Here is a 22,327-nt window from a genome sequence, read left to right as displayed (position 1 = left end):
ATTTTCCAATTTCTTTAATACAAAAAAAAAAAAACGGCACCGGCATTGTGTTACAATACAGCATGCCTGACATTTATATTAAATGAAACCAGCAGCCATTTTGACTCTTGGTATAGAAGATCTGTGCACTGACATATCACTCATGGCAACCAGTAACATTTTAAAAAGTGAGTGGGTTCAGTAGGTCAAAAGAAAAAAAAAAAGCTATTCATATCCTCCCTGTATTACCATTTTTGTTTTCCAAAAACTCTGGAAAGTAGAAGAACTCTGGAATGAGTTCCTTCACATCGTTTGGATTATCCATGAGAGCTTGCCAAGTGGCAGGAATAGAATGAAATTGCCGATCAGCACAGTCAAATCTGCAACAGAAGAAATCAAGTTTGTAAGAGGTTAAATGTTCTGCTCGTTGTTTTACTAAGATGCCAACAAATCACCCCAATATAGAGGACTACCTACGTTTCAATCTACTGGATAAGTTTGAATTAAAAAGTAGGGCATGGAGTAAACTCCCCTCAACCGTTTTAGGCCGGACAAGTCTATTTAATATGATTTGGGCGCCACATTTACTTTATGTATTGCATAACTCTGCTATTGGGATCAGCCAGCAATGGTTTAAAAGCATAGACTCCCTTTTTAGAGCCTTAATCTGAAAGGGTAAAAATCCTAGAATTTGCCTGCCTTTTCTACAACTGCCCAAAGATAGTGGGGACCTTTCTGTTCCCTTGGCAAGATTATATTTTCTTGCAGCTCAGCTACAGCACTTATATGGCTGGGATGTTTTTAACAATAGAGACCCTATACAAGCCATATTATTGTCTAGGACAGATAAATACTCTTTGCTGGCTCAAATGGAAGCAAGGAGATATTGAGATGACTCCTAATATTCCATCTTAGGTCTTATACTCAAAGTATGGGAGGAAATGAAAAGGATCATGAGATATGAGGGAATAGTATGATACTTGCACTATTGGGAAAGAGGGCAGTTGGCCAAGTTACAGACGTTGCAGGGCTTTGAGGGATGGTATGCTAGGAGCCTTCTTTTTCTCCATCAATTATATGATAATGATCAATTAAAATCATTCCAAGACTTACAGAGGGAATTTGGAATCCCCCGTCAGAGGTTCTTTCATTTTCTACAGCTTAGGCACACCTTATCCATACAAGCTAGGCAGACTAACCTTAAATAGATGTCCACTACACATTTGAATCACTTAGCATCTACTAACAACAGGAGGAGACTCATTTCATCCTCATACAAATTATTTCTGCACAATTCCCTTGGAAATTCTCAGCTCTATGGTAGGACATGGTGGGCCAAATATATTAATTCCATGGATGGGGAAATTTGGCAGGTTATTCTGGAACAGGGTCCTCTTGTGTCTCTTTCACCTTCCTAAAGGTTATCCCAGCTTTTTATTATACATAGAGTGCACCGAACGCCACATAGGTTATATCAATGGCTACAAAGAGAGAACCCGGATTGCTCTAGATGTGGATGTTCCCCTGAAAACCTCTTACACGTGCTCTGGAAATGCCCGAAATCAGTTACCGTATTTGCCGGCGTATAAGACGACTTTTTGACCCTTGAAAATCTTCTCAAAAGTCGGGGGTCGTCTTATACGCCGGTACACATGTTAGGGGGGCTGCGGCATTAAGTACAGGGGTTTGCAGGGGCTGATGTCTCTTACCTGGATCCAGTCCCACGACGATCCGGTCCAGGAAGCGCGGCGTCTCCTTCAGTTCGGCCACTGGATGTTCGTGCGGCTGCTCGGCTCCGCCTCCTCACCGGTGATTGGCCGCCAGAACTGTAGCTCAGGAAAGGCACACAGGCGGCCAATCACCGGCGAGGGGGCGGAGCCGAGCGGCCCCGCGAAAATTGAGTGCCGGAGCAGCAGGTAAGTGTGCTGTGTAGAGGTGCTGCTGCAACCACATATGCTGGCTGCAGCAGCACCATACGAGAACAGGGTCAGCAAGTCTCAGTGGGAGGAATAGTGCCCCATCATTGGTGTCACTGATACCAATGATGGGGCACTATTCCTCCCACTGATACCAACGATGGGGCACTATTCCTCCCACTGACACCAACGATGGGGCACTATTCCTCCCCCCCACTGACACCAACGATGGGGCACTATTCCACCCCCCACTGACACCAATGATGGGGCACTATTCCACCCCTCACTGACACCAATGATGGGACACCATTCCTCCCACTGACATCAATGATGGGGCAGTATTCCTCCCACTGACACCAATGATGGGGCACTATTCCTGCCACTGATACCAATGATGGGGCACCATTCCTGCCACTGATACCAATGATGGGGCACCTATTCCCCCCACTGATACCAATGATGGGGCACTATTCCTCCCACTGATACCAATGATGGGGCACTATTCCTGCCACTGATACCAATGATGGGGCACTATTCCTCCCACTGACACCAATGATGGAGCACTATTCCTCCACTGATACTAATGATAGGGCACTATTCCTGCCACTAATGCCAATGATGGGGCACTATTCCTGCCACTAATACCAATGATGGGGCACTATTCCTCCCACTGACATCAATGATGGGGCACTATTCCTCCCACTGATACCAATGATGGGGCACTATTCCTCCCACTGACACCAATGATGGAGCACTATTCCTCCACTGATACTAATGATAGGGCACTATTCCTGCCACTAATGCCAATGATGGGGCACTATTCCTGCCACTAATACCAATGATGGGGCACTATTCCTCCCACTGACATCAATGATGGGGCACTATTCCTCCCACTGATACCAATGATGGGGCACTATTCCTCCCACTGATACCAATGATGGGGCACTATTCCTTCCACTGATACCAATGATGGGGCACTATTCCTCCCACTGACACCAATGATGGGGCACTATTCCTCCCACTGACATCAATGATGGGGCACTATTCCTCCCACTGGTGTGCATTGGAAGAGGGGTAGTCTTATACGGCGAGTATAGCCCAAACACTACATTTTAGCAGGAAAAGTAGGGGGGTCGTCTTATACGCCCAGTCGTCTTATACGCCGGCAAATACGGTAGATATTGGTGAGATATAATAATCAATAATCAAGCATTCCAGATGCAGCTACATAATGAGCCATTAACATGCATAGGACTACTGGTCCTGCATTGTACATGTTGATGTCAAAGTGCGACTGCTGGATGGAGAGCTGAAGAGAAGTGACTTCAGGGGGGCCAGTTGCATGAAGAGGAGAAGGCCTGCAGAAGTGAGGGATAAGGAAAGTAAAAAAGCTTTTTAGGGGTACCCCAGGCAAAAATGACCATTCAACCCTTGAAATGAGGTGGAAGTCCAGCTGCAAGGACAGTTTTTTTTTAACTTCCAAAGAGTTCAACTTCAAATGAGTGCCAGACCACTTTTTGGTCTTAAGTGCAAATTGAAACCAAGCTTCCATCCAGCGTTATATGTTTTGGGGACATTCTCTGAGGACTACTGATGTGAGATATTTATATATTTTTATCTGCATGGAGTTCAACTTTTATTATTCCTCTGTGTGAGTGAGTCAGTCAGCTCAGCTTGTGCCAGAGAGTCAACAGCCAGCTAAAGTCTAGGAGTAAATCTGGCAATACAGAAGAAGATTTTTGTTTGAAAACATTTGTTTCAGAAACGTTTGTTTGCCTTTTGAACCATTAGTGGGATCCAATTGGCATACGTTTTTGACTGCAGTAACGTAAAAATATGAACGGATGGAAAATCTTTAGAAAGAACACATTTTTCAACAGTGAATTTGCTTTTCATTCGGGATATATATTAATTCCATAATTGTAGTTAAAAGCAAACAGAATTTTGAAGTACTTTCAAAAAACATTTGTCATGTCATTGAATGTGCTGACAAGAATTTTCCCATGAATGTTCGTACAAATGTTTATTCCAAAATCTACTAGTGTATGACCAACTTCATTGTCTTATCCCACACATTGCACACTCAAAAGCTGAGAGACAGCATGCAAGTTCAGATAGCACAAGCCAGACTTCAGAAAGCCCATCTGACCCCTAACAAAGGCTTAATATTCAATCTCAGAGTAAGTAAAGGAATATAAATCTTTCATAGGAAAGCGTACACAGTTATACCAATATAGGAAAGTAAATATTCAGTATTCAGATTCAGTATAACACAGTCACCTTCCACTCTGAAGCTGGATATGAAGTGCAGTGAAGGGTTCCACCCGAATCAGATAATGCATGACGCCAGCAGCATTGGAATAATGTGTACCATAGTGGAAACTGTCAATCTTCCCAGAAGGATCTTCAAAATTTTCATATCTGCAATTTAAATTTCTGAGTCTGAGATACTGAAAATATATAGGTCTGTAAAGAATACAAGTATTTGGCTTCAGACAGGCTTCTAAAATGCAGAGTACTCGCTATTAAGCTAGTCCATTTGTCTTAAAATGGTTGTAAAGGCTTTTTTTTTTCTTAAATTAACATGTTATACTTACCTGCTCTGTGCAATGGTATTGCACAGAGTGGTCTTTTACCTCTGAATTCGGTGTCCCTCGCCAATGATCTCTGCACTTCCTGTTCTCAGAATGCCCCTATAGCAAGCCAGCTGTTGTGGGGTCACCCGTGCAGGTGCGTTCCCAAGTCGGCCTGTGCATAAACCGCGATTGCACCACACGTGAGGTATTGCTGTGAAAGTCTGAGTAAGAGCAATAATTTTAGCACTAGACTGCCTGCGTAACTATAAACTGGTAATGTGTAAAGGCTTTTAATTTAATGTACCGTAGTATGCCACTATTCTACAGCAATTTTAAAACATGACTTGTTTGGTATCTATTTAGTTGGTTCATTACAGCCCTTTTGTATCCAGAAGATGCTGTGGCCTCAAATCCAGATGCAGTTAGCCAGCTTGAGAGGCATTTTCCGGATGTCCTCTTTGGTACCCCAACCAAAAGGTCATCCCAAAGAAGATGTCGTATCTGTAGCAGACATGGAATAAGACGCGACACCTGCTTTTTGTTGTCCCTCCTGTCCTGGCCAACCTGGTCTCTGCCTCAAGGACTGCTTCCATCGCTACCATACACTAGTGGAGCATTAGTATAGAGTACAGCATGGCACAGTTCAGGGCACATATTTACACAGGGTCTCGAAAGATGTTAGGTAGGAAACCAGCTATCCCATTTTGAGAGACCCTACAATCTGTTTTAAAAAGTTAAATTTAAAGAAAAAAAAATAAATAAAAAGTTCAAGTCAAACAAAAAAAATTAAAAAAAAACAAAAATAGTTATGGTTTTTTTTTAGTTGTTGTCATTGTTGTTACTGTTCTACTGATACAATTTTACTGTTTTCAGCTCACAGGCTGCATAAAAAAACAAAACAAAAAAAAGAACATAGCATATGGCCCCTATGCTTCGGTATATATATTTTATAATATTTTTTGGCACGTTTCAATAAAAAAGTTGTTTTATTGAGTTACTGTTTTATTGTTAACCATTGCTGTTTTCTTTGCAGGAATGTCATTCAGCTGCAGCACTGACTTGTTTATTCTGACAGAAACAGGTTTCTTGCTCTCAGAATATACATAAGCAAGTGTGTGCAGCGCTGTTGGATGATATTTTTCATGCGCAGTTAAAAAAAAGAATATATATGCCGAAGCATGGGGGCCTGGGGAGGCCAGTGGGTGGATGGCCCCTATACTTCGGCATATATATCTTATAATATTTTTGGCACATTTCATGTGTGCCCACCATTAAAAGTGGGTGGACGCAGGGCGGTATATTCTAATGGTGGGCATACCACACACTTTTTCTGACAAAGATTTCTTCTCTTTTTTTCATTCAGCCCACAACCTGCATAAGAAAAAAAAAAAAAAAAAAAGAACATAGCATATACATCTAGCAAGGACCAGAAACAAACTGGTATATCAGGCATCATCCTGGAATTGTTTTTTTCAGCCGGCGATCGGCTTTCATGTAAAAGCAATACTAGTGGATAATTAGCTGCAGGATTTCTTTTACAAGCAGTGAGAGAAGATGCCCCCCCTGCTGTTTGCCTTGCACAGCCTTCTCGGGCAGTCCAGTGCCATTGGGGGAACCTGAGAATGCAGCCGGTGTTTCTGCCAGATGACCATAGAGCTGATTAGAGACTGGAACGGTGCCAATCATCTCTATAGTTTAAGAAATTGGAAGCTATGAGCATTTCATCACCAGTTTCGCAGGATATAAACAGCGCCATTTGTAAATTGGGAAAGCATCTGATCACACTGATCTTGGTGAGATTAGATAATGTAAGGGCAGAGGAGATATCTAGAGTCTGATAGACTGCAGATTTCTAAAAAAAAAAACATATGACAATGCCCACTGAAGTTACAGCAGATATTTGCATTCCCTGTGAAAGCATTAGAAGTGATAAAAAAAATTAAAGGGTGAAAGGGACAGTGTAAAAATAATTTAAAAAAATCAAATTAACTTTAAAAAAAAAGAAAAAAAAAAAAAGCACCCGCTTCCCCCCCCCCCCTTGCATACTCGAGCATTGACCCTGTGCCAGTATGAAAAAAGCGATTGCACCATGCATGTGAGGTATCACCATGAACATCAGATCAAGGGCAGTAATTCTAGCACTAGACCTCCTCTGTAAATCTAAAATCGTAGCTTGTAAAGGCTTTTAAAGCATTGCCTATGGATATTAAAAATGTATGCAGATTGTCGCCATTGCATGGGGCATGTGCAATCTTAAAGCATGTCATGTTTGGTATCTATTTACTTGGCATACCATCATCTTTTATATTATACCAAATAATTGGCCAATATACTGTGTTTTTGTGCGGTAAAAGTAAAAAAAAGTTATTTTTTCAAAAAATTTGCGTTTGAAAGATCGCTGCGCGAGTACTATGTGGCATAAAAAATTGCAGCAACCACCATTTTATTCACTAGGGTGTCTGCTTTAAAAAAATATATAATGTTTGGGGGTTCAAAGTAATTTCCTAGCAAAAAATACATATTTCTTTTCATGTGAACAAAAAGTGTCAGAAAAGGCTTGGTTTTTTTTTACCACAAGTTTTTGGAAAATGACAAAAAAAATTTTTTTTTTACACAAAATTGTCACTTAAATGATTTATTGCTCACACATGCCATGGATATATGTGGAATTACTCCCCAAAATACATTCTGCTTCTTCTCCCGAGTATGGGGATACCACATGTGAGAGACTTTTTGGCAGCCTAGCCAACAACAGGACCCCAAAATCCAAAAAGCACCTTCAGGCTTTTAACGGACTTCATTTCATTACATGTCCTGACTACCTATCACAGTTTTGGAGGCCCTGAAACACCAGGACAGCACTAGGATAGCACCAAACCTCCCAAATGACCCATTTTTGGAAAGTCGACACCCCAAACTATTTGCTGAGAGGCATGTTGAGTCAATAGAAGAATTTATTTTCTTACCAAACGTTTTTGGAAAATGACAAAAAATAATTTTTTTTTTACACAAAATTCTCATTCAAATGATTTATTACTCACACATGCCATCACTATATGTGGAATACATTCTGCTTCTTCAGGTGTTTAAAGGGCTTTATTTATTTATTTCCAGAAAGGGGTCATTTTGGGGGGTTTGGTGCTATCCTGGCATTTCAAGGCCTTCGAAACTGTGATAGGTAGTGAGGAAGTGTAATGAGGAAGTTACGCACCTTCAGGCTTTCAAAGTGGTCATTGGATTTCAGGCTTCTGCATGTGGCTAGGCTCCCAAAAAGTCTCACACATGTGGTATCCCCATACTCAGTAAAAGTAGCAGAATGTATTTTGGGGTGTAATTCCACATATAACCATGGCTTGTGTGAGCAATATATCATTTGAATGACAATGTGTTAAAAAAAAAAGTTTTTGTCATATTCCAAAGACTTGTGGAAAAAAATAAATCTTCCATGGACTCAATATGCATCTCAGCATTTAGCTTAGCGTGTCTACTTTCCAAAAAAGGGGTAATTTGGGAGTATTTGGAATGTCCTAGTATTTTAGCACCTCAAGAAATGTGATAGGCAGTCAGAAAGTAAAAGCTGTGTAAATTCCATTATCTATACTATAAGTTTGTAGATGCTACATCTTTCACACAAAGCAATCAATATACACTTATTGGGATTTTGTTTACCAATAACATGTAGCAGAATACATTTTGATCTAAATTTATGACGGACTTTGAGTTTACTATATATTTTTTATAGTCGAAAGTAAAAAAAATTGTTTTTTTTTCAAAAATTTGCTTATAGTGCAAAAAACGTTTGCTTATAGTGCAAAAAATAAAAAGCACACAGGAAAGCTCTATATGTGTGAAAAAAAATACATAACTTTTGTTTGGGTACAGCATTGCATGACTGTGCAATTACCAGTTGAAATAGTGCAGCGCTGTATAGCAAAAAGAGGCCTGGTCAGGAAGGGGGGTAAATCCACAGGGCAAGTAGTTAAAATAAGTTACAGTTCAGGTGTAAAAGATGTTTTTTGGAGTTCTTGTTTAAGTGGCAAACCCGTCGAAATATCTAAGAGACATCCAAAACTCAGGCAGATGAGTTTTGTATGTACATGGCACCAGATCTAAGAATACCATATCAGAAGAAAAGCACTACAGATTATGAGTCATATTTAACTCAATGAATTTATTCTTAACCTCCCCGGCGGTATGATTATTTCCGATTTTTTGTGCTGAAAGCGGTACCATTTTTTTGCATGGAAATATGTAGTTTTTTATTGTAGGCTGTAATTTTTAGGAATAACTCACTGAAATCTGTACGAACAAGAGTCTAGTAAACATTCCGGATATGATAAAATTTGAAACACGAAATCATAAATTATAATTTAATAAATAATCATAAAAAATAATAATATAATAAATTTAATTCAATAATATAATCAAACCAAAAACACTGAAATTTGAAATACAGAGGCAAATTCGCACATCGCTGAGCAAAATTGTTTTCAGTGTCTGATGACGAATTTTCCCACGAATCATTATCACTCAATTCTGCAAGTGGTTCTGATTTACTATCGCTGTTCTCTAGCTGGTCTAAAACCGCTTTTGACGTAAAGGGACGCTTTTTGGACGGACAAAGCACTCGGGACAAAATGTATGTGAAATGCATTGAAACAGCAATGTTTTACTATGTAATAATCATTTTAAAAAAAATGACATTTTTTAGAAATTTCAAATTTGTCGCCGGTTCCGGCGCCCGTACATCCCGACATCACAGGGACTGGAACACGGAAGCCGGCATCCGCCGGAGGAGATGGCCGGGGACGCTGCAGGGGACACATCGTGGGAGCGAAGGACAAGGTAAGTGCTGCAGGGACTACCTGAGCAACGCCGCATGGTAAGCCTGAGTGTAGCTCGGGGTTACCGCTCTTGGTACTCAAATTTTACCCCGAGCTACACTCAGGAAAACCGCTAAGGAGGTTAACCACTTAGTGGTGATCTCATTCTGAGGATGAAGATGACCACCCACAAATGAATTAAGACAATAGCAGCAAATAAAGTCCCATTGTATCCCCCTGCTACATTCTGTTTAAGTTAATGAAAACAACTTACTTCTCTTGTACACTTGCTGCATTTTTCTCATTCACAACACCAATGGGCTTAGACAGGTCCCTGAAGACAACTGGGTTGTTTAAATCCAGCTCCTCTGATGTATAATCTTGCAGCACCCATGGGAACTGAAAAAGAGAATCATCTCAAATTCTAACAAATCTACATAAAACAACGTTTTATATGTAATGTTATTTATATGTTTAAGGCTTCTTAAAAATAAGAAAAACTTGTCAGTTTTAAACATTGAATAATCATATTAAAAACTTACAACTGGGTACTGTGCAAGATCATTGTATGTTCTCCCAGCTATTGTGTTTACTTGAATGAGGTATTCAAAGTTTGAAATCTCTCTGTTCACCCATTTCTAAAGAGTAAAACAAATGAAAAAACAACTTAAGCAAAAAAGTCTGAAGTTTAGAAACTCTTTTCCCTTTTTCCTGGAATTCATTAAGGCACACAGGGTCAGAAGATATTCTGAGGCTAATGGAGCCTACAGGGGAATTGGACACTGGTTAACAGAAAACTATACATCAGCCAGGTATAATCCATCCTACTCCCACCATGCTTAAGTTTTGTGGAAAAGCAGTAGTGGGAGTGGACCATAAAGACACAGCAGGTAATTAGATACTCCCACGACACAGAATAAACATTTTAAAAACATCTGAACAAAACAAGCATAATTTCCACACCTGTTACTTATTTTTAACATGTCAAGATGTATTCTCCTCCTTCATATTATAGTTAATTGTATTACCTTGAGATCTGCCAGATATAGACTTAAGCAGGGTACATATGGGCCAAAAATCTGCTGGAAATTGTCGGTTCGGCAGGAACTGGCTGACTTTCCGCCTGTTTGTACAGCCTCATGACTAGCTTCTGTCGAACGGGGATGCTGGAAAACCAACATCTGATCAACGCTGGCAGCCATTGATCCGTGTGTCCTAGAGGGGGCAGCCCCCCTGTCAGAACACAATAGCTCGGTGGGGAGATCGCTGCTCTAACATCGGATGTTTCAGTATGTGATCTGTAGTTTTTTTTTTTTTCGCTCAGCCCGCTGGGTTGAACGAATAAAAACTTTCTGTGCGTACCCAGCATTAGTTTTGGCCACTGGGGGATACAGTTCAGTTCAATTTAGCTTGGACATTTCCCACATTCATTTCAACAAGGCAGTGTTCCTAAAACAGAAGGTATTTGCACTACTTTCATCACAGATCCTAAGGTAAGGAGCTTATTCCTCTTTTTAACATAGTGAGCAAAGCCATGAAAGTTATTCCTTATGCACCTGTAGCCAAAAGTACATTCTGAACCGCTGGTCTCTAGTACAGATACAGCCTAATATCATAGAGCCATTTATGCCAAAATGCATACATCTGTTTAAGGATATCTGAACCAGTGGTTCTGCATATACATTTAGGAGCATAAAGGAATAATTTTCATGGTTCTTTCCACTATCCTAAAATGAGAAATAAACCCCTTATCTATTTTTTAAATCATTTGAAACTGAGGGCATGTAAGGTTGACAACCTGTAAAGCTGAATAAAACATTGGGGCAACAATTCTATTGATTAATGTCTAGTGCTAGCTAATAGGTCTACCTATAAACTTGCCAATCGACATCTACTGTATCTGCTTTGTAAAATTAATTTTAAAAAAATATATATGTAAAAGTGCCATTCACCTTATCTAAGACACTTAAAGAACCTGTCATGATGTATTTTACCCAAAACAAACAAGGATCCCACTGCTCGACTCCTAAAAGGAGTACTAGTTTTGAAGTAGGCATGTGACTGTGGTCCTGCACAGGTATCTGCTGCCCCAGAACTAGTACCAATTTCGGGAGCTGGACTCTGACAACCTTTGATGCTCAGTGGGAATCTTAGTTGTAATACGTATCATCAGTCCAGGTGGTACCATTTAAATAAACTGCCAAACACTGGAAGAGCAGAAGGGAGTATGCAATGCAATACTTTTTATGTAAATGTAAATAAGAAATGAATCCTAGCATTAGTCTTAGCAAAATTATTCTTACTTGTGTCAGACCAGAAGCCTTAAGCAGCTCCTGCGGTGACCGGGTCCCATATAGATTTGGAAGACGTAATGAAAGAATGCGGCTGTATACCTTATTCCTGACCTGAATGTAAAAAAAAAACGTTTGGTGAGCCAGAGCCAAATATTAACTGCTCTCAATAAAAGGGGCAGAGCTTTCCAACATATGCCCCCACATTTTTTCATTTAAAAAACTCAATGAAAAGCTTAAAAATGGAAAGCCTCAAATAACTCACCTCTTTTTTGAAATTCAAGAAGTAATTTGTTTGGTCAATAAGAAAGATTTCCAAGGCTGATCTCCTTAAGTTGTATCGACGCAAGTGAATCTCTCTGATCTGAGAAAGGAGCCACTTAAAATCATAACCAACACCTATCCAAAGAAGATTGGAAACCAATCAGATTAAGTCCACACCTTCTACATACTAAACACTTTTTACTATGTAACCAGAACTAGATCAAAAACATAAAAAAATGAACTACCTTATGAATGTTTGTTTTTCTCTCTATACCAGTCAGAAGAAATGTAACATCAGCTTGAAGCAGATTGGAACGAGGCCAACTGCAAGTCAGCTGTAGCTGTGAAGAAACTCAGAAGCATCTCAAACTGATTTTAAAGGTAAGCTAAATGCACCTGAAAGTATACTTATGCAGGCCATAGACGGTTAATTTATGAACCGAATTTTCGTCCGAAAGAATAATCGGCCGATATTCACACCGTTAGTGGGGCAATGTCATCGGCCGATTTTCGCGGTTCCTCATTTCTTTTATCGGTCGATAAACAAACTGTCTATTGCCGGCATTACCTATGCCAGCTGACACAGGCCCCTATAATTTTAGTTAAGGATATGATGTAACCCTTAACCTCTCTTTAAAAGCATTTACCACTTTTACACACTCTAAGGCCTAGTTCACACCAATGCGTTTTTTAGTGCTTTCTGCAGAAACGCACTACAGCCCATTTAGCATGGTTTCCTGGGGGACAGGTTCACCTCCATGCGTTTTTCAGCTGCTGCGTTTTTGGAAAGGGTCAGGGACTTTTTTAAATGCAAAACGATCCCTTTATTTTTGGTTCAATAGACTTCAATAGAGACGCTTCAGAAAGCATGTGCTGAGTTTTTTTTATTAATTTTGCATCTTTTAATCAGCCCAAAACAAATTGGCTGAAAAAAAGCAGAAAATTATGCAAAACGCATCACAAATGTGCAAAAACGTGCCGCAAAAAGCACTGCAGAAACAGATCAAATGCAAACTGCATAGGTGTGAACCAGGCCTTAAAGTAGAAATGAAGGCAAATAAAGAAATACTCTATTGAGTAGATTTCCTTTTGCTTTATGTCCTATAACCAAAACAAGTGGAAAGCCCTCCAAAGAAAGGGAAATCCTTGGTAGTCACCAGAACTAATGTTTCAGTTGGAATATATCCATCTATTCCTGTTCTGGTGACCACTGAAAACTTTGGATTTACTTTCACTTTTGGTGATAAAGGTCACCAGGACAAGTAGAAAAGATGAATCTCCCTAACCAGGACCTGGACAGCAATAAAATGTGGCAAATGTTGTAATCCCTCCACGCTCTCTAAATTTAAAAAAACTTCAGTTTAATGAAATGCTGCTTTAATATAACATGCATATTATTGATGCATGTACAGGTATGTGAACATGAAAAAATAAACAATGACCTTCTTCTTTTTCTGTGCTGCCATCATAGAAATAAATATGTTGAGTGGTGACCTCTAATCGACCAGAAATCACATCCATTATAGTGATGAGTTCACACTCCTCGGACAGCACTGTTTTCTCCTTTTGACTCTGCTCTTCTTTCTCACTTCTAAATGAAAAGATATTTGATGTCAGTACATCTCACCTCAATATACAATTGAATTGTGTTACACTGGACAGATCACATCCTTGGTAATTATCCATGCTTACTATTCTCCCACAGACACTGACTGAGGAGCATTCATGGATATCTGTGATTCTGAAGATTGCGTTTTAGAATTATGGTGACAGGGATTTCATTTCAAAAGACTGTCAAACACTCTGGATATGTTAAGCCTTTGACTGCAGACAGGTCAAACAGAAACAAAACTTGTATGAAAATAACAAAGGAACATGAGTGTGCATGCAGCATGTGAATTATATAAATTAACTTTAACCATACACTGTAGCTGTGTTGTCCTCCTCAGGAAGCTCAAGTCCATCATCTTCTAAGTCACTAACTTTCACCTGCTTTACTGCTTCCAGCAGAAGTGACTCACTTGATGGTTCTGCTTGCTGAACACCTGTATATATGAATAACTAAATATGAGTAACAATGTAAGTGAGGTCATATTGATCATTCACACTACCCTAGGCACATGTGTATGATGACACCCCTTTGTAAGTGTTTAGGGGAAAATACAACTATCATGTACAGACATTGGTTTTTATACAGTATGTCCAATTATTGGTCTGTACAGTCCACCAATGAAAAGTCTACAGAGAAAGGGGATAACAGATTGTAAATTGAAAACTTATGACTCTTCTCGGTAAGTCTCTGTAGCCACAGTTGTTTAGAGGTTTTAGACAAGACAAAAAAAAGGGGAAAAATGTAATACAATTGGAATATCTAGAGCATCATGGTAATTGTAGCCGTGTAAATGTCCATCAACATGATCTGATAATCTGTGGAACTCAACAACTTGTTAACATATAGTAAATTAAATAACAATTATTCTACAGAAAGACAAGTGAAATCATTGTAGATACATACCCATTTAATGAATTCCCAGTCACCTAATGGGTACATATTGTCAAGTAGATCAATAAAATGCACTACTTTATTATTGCAAACTTACCCAGGTTATCACGCAAATTACTTGCTTCAGAATGGGGATCAAAATTAATGTTTTGGACCAATTTGAGCCTCATTCGTGAGTAATTCTCAACATTGGAAAGTTTCCAATGTTCCAAGTTGTCTTTCCTGTTAACAGAAAATATAGCACTTAGTAACAACAATTAAAATGATCCAATACCTTAAAATATGCTTGTCACTAAAATAAACAAGAAGAAAAGGCTTCTCTTATTTTTTTTTTTTTTAAGTACATATAGGGTAGGTGAGTACGGAAACAAATGATGATGATCATGTTGCAACCCTTTAAAGTTGGGGCACTAACAGTAAAAATAATTTTAAGAACTGCTCCTATCATATTCCACGGCAGTGACGTTAAAATATCAACCTAGTCTAATCAGAGAACACATTCAATTGTTGGAATAAATACAAGGGGTTCTGTAAATGTCACCTGTGCCAAGCAAATGACCCCCAAATTTCACTAAGCAGCAGGGCAGCCGCTCAACATGGGACCTGGAAAGCAATGGCAATCCCTGTAGTAGCAAAGATTACCACAATGATTTCTAGCTCTCAAAAGATCCAAAAGGTTTGGCATATGCATATTTACATTGGTCCAAGCTGGATCAATGTAACTATGCTATACAATCCATACCTGGATTTGAGCTTTAAGATTCTGCCAGAAATGGAGTTTAGACTGTGAGATTGAAAAGATTTAGAAATCAGCTATTCTGCAGTATCCTCCAGACAAAATGCCGGAGCCACATATCCTTACTGATAACTGCAATGGTTTGCAGATAATCATTGTGAATACTGCTTCTAGGCACCAAAGTTATGCATATTCGTTTTGTACAGATTTTCTTTCTTTTTTATGTATATTTGTTTAGGATCAAAAAAATAAAAAGTAAAAAAAATGCTTTGATCAAGAAAAAATGTGAAATACTGCAAATCATTTATAAAAAATGTGGAACCTGCAAGCTACTATGATGCCAAATAAATATTAAATTAACCAATAAAGTGTTGTGAAATGAAATAACAATTAAATTATAACAGTAGATCTCCTACACATCACACACACCCATACTAATGTGTTATAACAAATCAAAAATACAATAGTGTCACGCTCCACTGACAAGTGAATAAATAGTTCTAAAAGCATATATTAATATACCAAAAACATTTTTGCATCCAAATACAGTATCACTTTTCCAAAACCAAGTGTCCATATTCAATCCATGACTTCACACTCTTTCTGGTGATGCAAACAAAACAATTTGTATTCAATTCACCACTATTACGTAGTTGTAACAACCATATGTGCACCTTCACCGGCTGTACTTTCACCTGGTAAATATGACCAGACCGTTAAGTGAGGTCTTATATGGCTTATGTCCCTTTAAATTGGATTTAGGACTAAATGGAATTGTCACTCTTCAAAGTTGGGGCTCCCCTCACTTCCTTAAGCCTCTTTCTCCATATCTTCTTTTAAAACATTTATCAAAAACATATAGTAGTGCACTCAAATTTAAATGCTGATAAAATCGCCTTAAAATTAATCCACAGTGTGTGTGTTAGCATTCAGTACTGTGTACTTGCTGTGTATTTCCTGTCTCCTTGACGTCAGAGCTCTGTGATACTGTATTTGGATGCAAAATTTTTTTGGATATTAATATTGCTTTTGGAACTATTTATTAACTTGTCAATGGAGCATGACACTATTATTGTATTTTTGAATGGCAAATCATTTGTTTCCTTTGAATAATGGTGAGAACATGTTTGAAGTCAGACAAATGTTTCTGCATAGAGAATAACACCTGTGGTTGTATGAATCTGGTAAAGAATATACTGGTAATTGCATAGTGACCAACCAAAGCTACATGCCACTGTTTCCTAAACCAGTCCTCAGGGACTGGTTACAGGTAATAATTTCCAGATCTCCTCACAGAATCACAGATGACATCATTAATGTGCTTCATACAGGCTGATGATCAAAGCTGTGTATGTTTTTGGAAGTTTACAAAACATCACCTGTGTGTGGTTACTGAGAGTCAAAAGTTGGGAAACACTATACAAATGGCATATGACTGACCTTTCTTTCCAGGGGCCACGTTCACAGGTAAGGTATCTTTGAGCAGCTTTCCACTGTCTTAAAGTAGCTGTACACTGACTGTTTATTTGTTTCAGCATATTGTTGTAGCGCAAGTTCTCTTGACGGGTCTTCCTGTTAAATGGCTCCAGGAAAAACTCCTGAGTAGTAAACAACAGCATTAAGGCAATCAGAAAAACCTTCACTATGATGCTGATATATAAAGTTCCATAACCAAAATCATTCTTAACACCTTTCTGTGACATATCCATGTACCTTTTTATCTGTATACAGATTTCCTGGCTTTGCTGCTGCACAGATGTGCTTGCTACAAGTCAAAACTCACTGCACTCTTATATTTTGCAAATATTAAAAATGATAGTTCAGAGTCCTTCTCACTGAAATCTCCAAGACCAAAGTACAAAAGTCTAGGTAATTCAATTCAGGATAATCTAGCAGAACTGAAATATCAGTTATGGGTGTACTGACTCTTTAACTACTTCAATACTGGGAATTTTTACCCCCTTTCTCTCCAGGCCAATTTTCAGCTTTCAGTGTGGTCGCACTTTGAATGACAATTGTGCGGTCATGCAATTCTGTACCCATAAAACATTTTTACAATTTTTTTTCCACACAAATAGAGCTTTTGGTGGTATTTAATCATCAATGAGTTTTTTATATTTTTGATAACCCCGAAACTGTTGAAAAAAAACACGTTTTTCTTTGTTTCTGTTATAAAAGTTTGCAAATAAATAACATTTCTTCAAAAATTTAGGTCAAAATGTATTCTGCTACACTTCTTTTTTGTAAATACCCCAAATTAGTGTATATTATTTAGTCTGAAAGTTAAGAGTCCACAAACCATGGTATATACACTGTGTTCCAAATTATTATGCAAATTCTATTTAAGTGTCACAAAGATTAAATATTTTGTTTTTCAGTTTAACTCATGAATGCCATTGTGTGTCAGGGCTCTTTTGATCACTGAAAACAATCTCGGACACCTGTGATAATTAGATTGGCCGGTGAGCCCAATTTAGGGAAAAACTACTAAAGGACGGTGTTCCACATTAATAAGCAGAGCACCATTTTCAAGCAATATGGGGAAGAAAAAGGATCTCTCTGCTGCCGAAAAGAGTGAAATAGTTCAATGCCTTGGACGAGGTATGAAAACATTAGATATTTCATGAAACTCAAGCGTGATCATCGCACTATTAAGAGATTTCTGGCTGATTCAGAGCACAGATGGGTTTCGTGCAGATAAAGGCACATTGAGGAAGATTTCTGCCAGATCCATGCACCGTATCAAGAGAGCAGCTGCTAAAATACCATTACATTGCAGCAAACAGATATTTAAAGCTGCTGGTGCCTCTGGAGTCCCACGGACATCAAGGTGTAGAGTCCTCCAGAGTCTTGCAACTGTGCATAAACCTTCTATTCGGCCACCAATAACCAATGCTCACAAGCAGAAACGGCTGCATTGGGCAGAAAAATACATGAAGACTAATTTTCAAACAGTCCTGTTCACTGATGAGTGCCGTTCAACCCTGGATGGTCCAAATGGATAGAGTAGTGGATGATTGGTGGACGGCCACCCTGTTGCAACAAGGCTGCGACGTCGGCAAGGCGGTGGTGGTCATGTTTTGGGCCGGAATCATGGGAACAGAGCTGGTCGGACCCTTTAGGGGCCCCAAAGGTGTAAAGATGACCTCTGCAAAGTATATGGAGTTTATGACTGACCACTCTCTTCCATGGTACAGAAGGAAGCAGTATGCTTTCCGTAATAAAATCATCTTTATGCATGACAATGCACCATCTCATGCTGCAAATAATACCTCTGCATCAATGGCTCTTATGGGGATAAAAGGAGAGAAAGTCATGGTGTGGCCTCCATCCTCCCCTGACCTCAATCCTATTGAGAACCTTTGGAGCATCCTCAAGCAAAAGATCTATGAGGGCAGTTTACATCCAAACAGCAGCTCTGGGAGGCTATTCTGACATCTTGCAAACAAATACAAGCAGAAACTGTCCAAAAACTCACAAGTTCAATGGATGCAAGACTTGTGAAGCTGCTATCAAATAAGGGGTCCTATGTTAAAATGTAACGTGACCTGTTAAAATGTTTAAAAAGTTAAAATGTTGTTAAAAGTTTGATTGAAATAGCTTTTGATTTCAGTAAATATGCTGCAAACACAACAAAAGACAATTTTCAGTTCTTTACAACCTATTTTGAAACTTACTGTGTGTAATAATTTGGAGCAGTGCATTGTAAGTTTTTTATGTTTAAAAAAAATACTGTTATCATTAGGAGGTTCAATAAAATTTGAATTGTACTCTTAATAGTTGATAACATGAGAATTATGCTGACTGTTATTTACATCAATTATTTAGGTAAATGAGAAAAATATCATTTGCATAATAATTTGGAACACGGTGTATATATCTGACAGACAATCGATCAATCCTGATGTACTGACGGCCCATCTCATTTCTTGAGGCCCAAAAATGCCAGGATAGTAAAAATACCCCACAAAATTACCCATTTTTGTAAAATAGAAAGTCCAAGGAATTTATTAAGAGGCATGGTTTTTGCAAAATGCAACTTCCCCATGCAAAGGTGCCACCTCATCCCTTTAAAACCGAACACATATTAACTACACAGGTTCTGTGGCTGATTAAGGTGGCAAGTAAACTCACTTAGTGCCTTAGCTGTATTAATTTAGCCTCAGAACCTCTGTAAATATTATGTGTTTCGTTTTAAAGGGATGAGATGGCAACCCTAATGCAAAGTGAACAATCTATTTGCCTTTAGTAAATCAACCCTAAAATGTTTTAGAGCTAGAAAGAAAATGAGGGACAAAAGTTGCTGTATCAAAGCTACCTGAAATTTGAGTTTGCTTTCACCACGCTCTCTTTCCCGCTTATGCATATTCATCATGTGCGCCTCATGACATTCTTTCCAGTAAAGTGCCATCTGCTCATGACTTTTGCTGAATGTATGCACTTCATATTGTTTCATGTATGGTATAATCTATTGAGAGAGAAAACAATCAGACTTCTGGAACATACAGTATGTTTAGCCTACAGGAGGTGGCCAGTCAAGAACAAAGGTCATTCACAGCCTGTATCTGTTCTCTGTCATACCCAGGGTGTCTGTACTTGACCTCTGTCATACGCAGGGTGTCTGTAGCTGTTCTCTGTCATACGCAGTGTGTCTGTAGCTGTTCTCTGTCATACGCAGTGTGTCTGTACCTGTTCTCTGTCATACGCAGTGTGTCTGTACCTGTCATACGCAGGGTGTCTGTAGCTGTTCTCTGTCATACGCAGTGTGTCTGTAGCTGTTCTCTGTCATACGCAGTGTGTCTGTAGCTGTTCTCTGTCATACGCAGTGTGTCTGTACCTGTCATACGCAGGGTGTCTGTACCTGTCATACGCAGGGTGTCTGTACCTGTCATACGCAGGGTGTCTGTACCTGTCATACGCAGGGTGTCTGTACCTGTCATACGCAGGGTGTCTGTACCTGTCATACGCAGGGTGTCTGTACCTGTCATACGCAGGGTGTCTGTACCTGTCATACGCAGGGTGTCTGTACCTGTCATACGCAGGGTGTCTGTACCTGTTCTCTGTCATACGCAGGGTGTCTGTAGCTGTTCTCTGTCATACGCAGTGTGTCTGTAGCTGTTCTCTGTCATACGCAGTGTGTCTGTAGCTGTTCTCTGTCATACGCAGTGTGTCTGTAGCTGTTCTCTGTCATACGCAGTGTGTCTGTACCTGTTCTCTGTCATACGCAGGGTGTCTGTACCTGTCATACGCAGGGTGTCTGTACTTGACCTCTGTCATACGCAGGGTGTCTGTAGCTGTTCTCTGTCATACGCAGGGTGTCTGTAGCTGTTCTCTGTCATACGCAGTGTGTCTGTAGCTGTTCTCTGTCATACGCAGTGTGTCTGTACCTGTTCTCTGTCATACGCAGGGTGTCTGTACCTGTCATACGCAGGGTGTCTGTACCTGTCATACGCAGGGTGTCTGTACCTGTTCTCTGTCACACGCAGGGTGTCTGTACCTGTTCTCTGTCATACACAGGGTGTCTGTACCTGTTCTCTGTCATACACAGGGTGTCTGTACCTGTTCTCTGTCATATCCAGGGTGTCTGTATTTCTTCTCTGTCATATCCAGTGTGTCTGTACCTGTTCTCTGTCATACACAGGGTGTCTGTATTTCTTCTCTGTCATATCCAGTGTGTCTGTGCCTGTTCTCTGTCATACACAGGGTGTCTGTATTTCTTCTCTGTCATACGCAGTGTGTCTGTGCCTTTTCTCTGTCATACGCAGGGTGTCTGTATCTGTTCCCTGTCATACGCAGGGTGTCTGTATCTGTTCCCTGTCATATGCAGGGTGTCGGTATCTGTTCTCTGTCATACGCAGGGTGTCTGTATCTGTTTTCGGTCATACGCAGGGTGTCTGTATCTGTTCTTGGTCATACGCAGGGTGTCTGTATGTGTTCTCGGTCATACGCAGGGTGTCTGTATCGGTTCTCTGTCATACACAGAGTGTCTGTACCTGTTCTGTGCCATACATGGTGTGTATCTACATATTCTCTGTTATACACAGCCTGAGGAAGTCAAGAAAGCAGTTAGGACAATGTTAGTATGCTAGTCATGTGTAAGACAGAGAATATGTTCAGAAATGCTTTGTATGATGTAAAGCAGGTACAGGTATATTTTGGGGAAATTAATAAGGCAAAGACATGCCCCACAGTGAGCACTTGCATCTCTGTACGCTAGGTCAAAGTTGGTCTTAATTACTGCCAGGTTCCTTATCTGTGAACTGGATGCAATTGTATATGAAACTTTAACAGCCATAGCAAGTGTTGGTTGTAAGAACTACTTGAATATGTTGCATGTATTGGTATGGTTACCAAAACTGGTGCAAATGCTTCCTTGCATTAGGTGCAGGCAGCTTTAAATAAAATTGGTAATGCTTTGTTGAATTCCTCAGATTAATACTTCACCTCATACATGGTGTGTGAGCCTGTTCTGTTATACACAGCGTCAGATGCAGCTTGACTACACATTCTGCAATATAAACATTCCAGTAAGAAAAGCAAAGTCAATAAAAATGCTTACATATTTATCTATAAAGATTCTCCATTCCTCAGAACTGCAATATTCCTGGAAATCTTCAAATAAGGAAGGGCTGCCATTAGTAATTGGAAGTGAAGGTAGATGGTGATCCATGAAAAGCAACTTAAAGATTTTAGACACCAAAGTCCTCGCAATGGGAACAAGGAATGAATATGTTTCTGATTTTTCTCGGATGGATTTGCTGAGAATCCCTTCCAGTTTCCCCAGCAAAAAACAAGCCTCTTCTTGGTTCTCAATCACTTTGGTCTGCAGTAAAGTATTCAGCTTTGCTGTGGCCATAGCACATACCTATGAAAAGACATTAAAATGTATTATGCGTTTGCTGTCACCATTTTATTAACTTAAAAAAATAATGTAGCAAACATGATATTTTTATTTACTAGTAAGTGAAACTAAAACAAATATTAAAAATTTCAGAATAGATCCAGTATACACATTACAAAAGTAACAAAATAGACATTAGGGTCAGTCTATTTATACATTTTCACACAACGTTCACCAAAGCTTAAGGCATTATTCTAATTGGATTCAAAAGGGAAAAATGTGTAAATTTGGGGAAGCTGGGGGACCCAGTTTGACATGCATGCACTAAAAGTCTGAGATCCAAGATCTAAAATATCTTATTTGAAATGTTCACTCATAAAAAGGTACCACAGAAAAGC

General features: G+C 39.4%; 1 protein-coding gene across 2 annotated transcripts in view; it reads right to left on the bottom strand.

Annotated features, from left to right (window-relative positions):
- NBEAL1 (neurobeachin like 1) overlaps positions 1-22,327 on the bottom strand; it is a 241,734-nt gene that overhangs the window by 38,276 nt on the left and 181,131 nt on the right. For both annotated transcript variants that reach the window (XM_089670591.1, XM_089670583.1), the window contains 12 exons: positions 21,648-21,953; positions 19,407-19,556; positions 16,529-16,686; positions 14,450-14,574; positions 13,774-13,894; positions 13,292-13,440; positions 11,851-11,984; positions 11,598-11,699; positions 9,837-9,932; positions 9,569-9,693; positions 4,176-4,316; positions 229-359 (listed from right to left, as the gene is read on the bottom strand). In XM_089670591.1, coding sequence (XP_089526717.1) covers positions 229-359; positions 4,176-4,316; positions 9,569-9,693; positions 9,837-9,932; positions 11,598-11,699; positions 11,851-11,984; positions 13,292-13,440; positions 13,774-13,894; positions 14,450-14,574; positions 16,529-16,686; positions 19,407-19,556; positions 21,648-21,953 — 1,738 coding nt within the window. The remainder of the gene's footprint in view (positions 1-228; positions 360-4,175; positions 4,317-9,568; positions 9,694-9,836; positions 9,933-11,597; positions 11,700-11,850; positions 11,985-13,291; positions 13,441-13,773; positions 13,895-14,449; positions 14,575-16,528; positions 16,687-19,406; positions 19,557-21,647; positions 21,954-22,327) is intronic.

This window comes from Staurois parvus, unplaced genomic scaffold (assembly GCF_062004578.1).
Source record: "Staurois parvus isolate SC_StPar_1 unplaced genomic scaffold, SC_StPar_1.0 ptg000011l, whole genome shotgun sequence".
Taxonomy (NCBI): domain Eukaryota; kingdom Metazoa; phylum Chordata; class Amphibia; order Anura; family Ranidae; genus Staurois; species Staurois parvus.
This window is presented reverse-complemented; position numbering and strand designations above follow the sequence as displayed.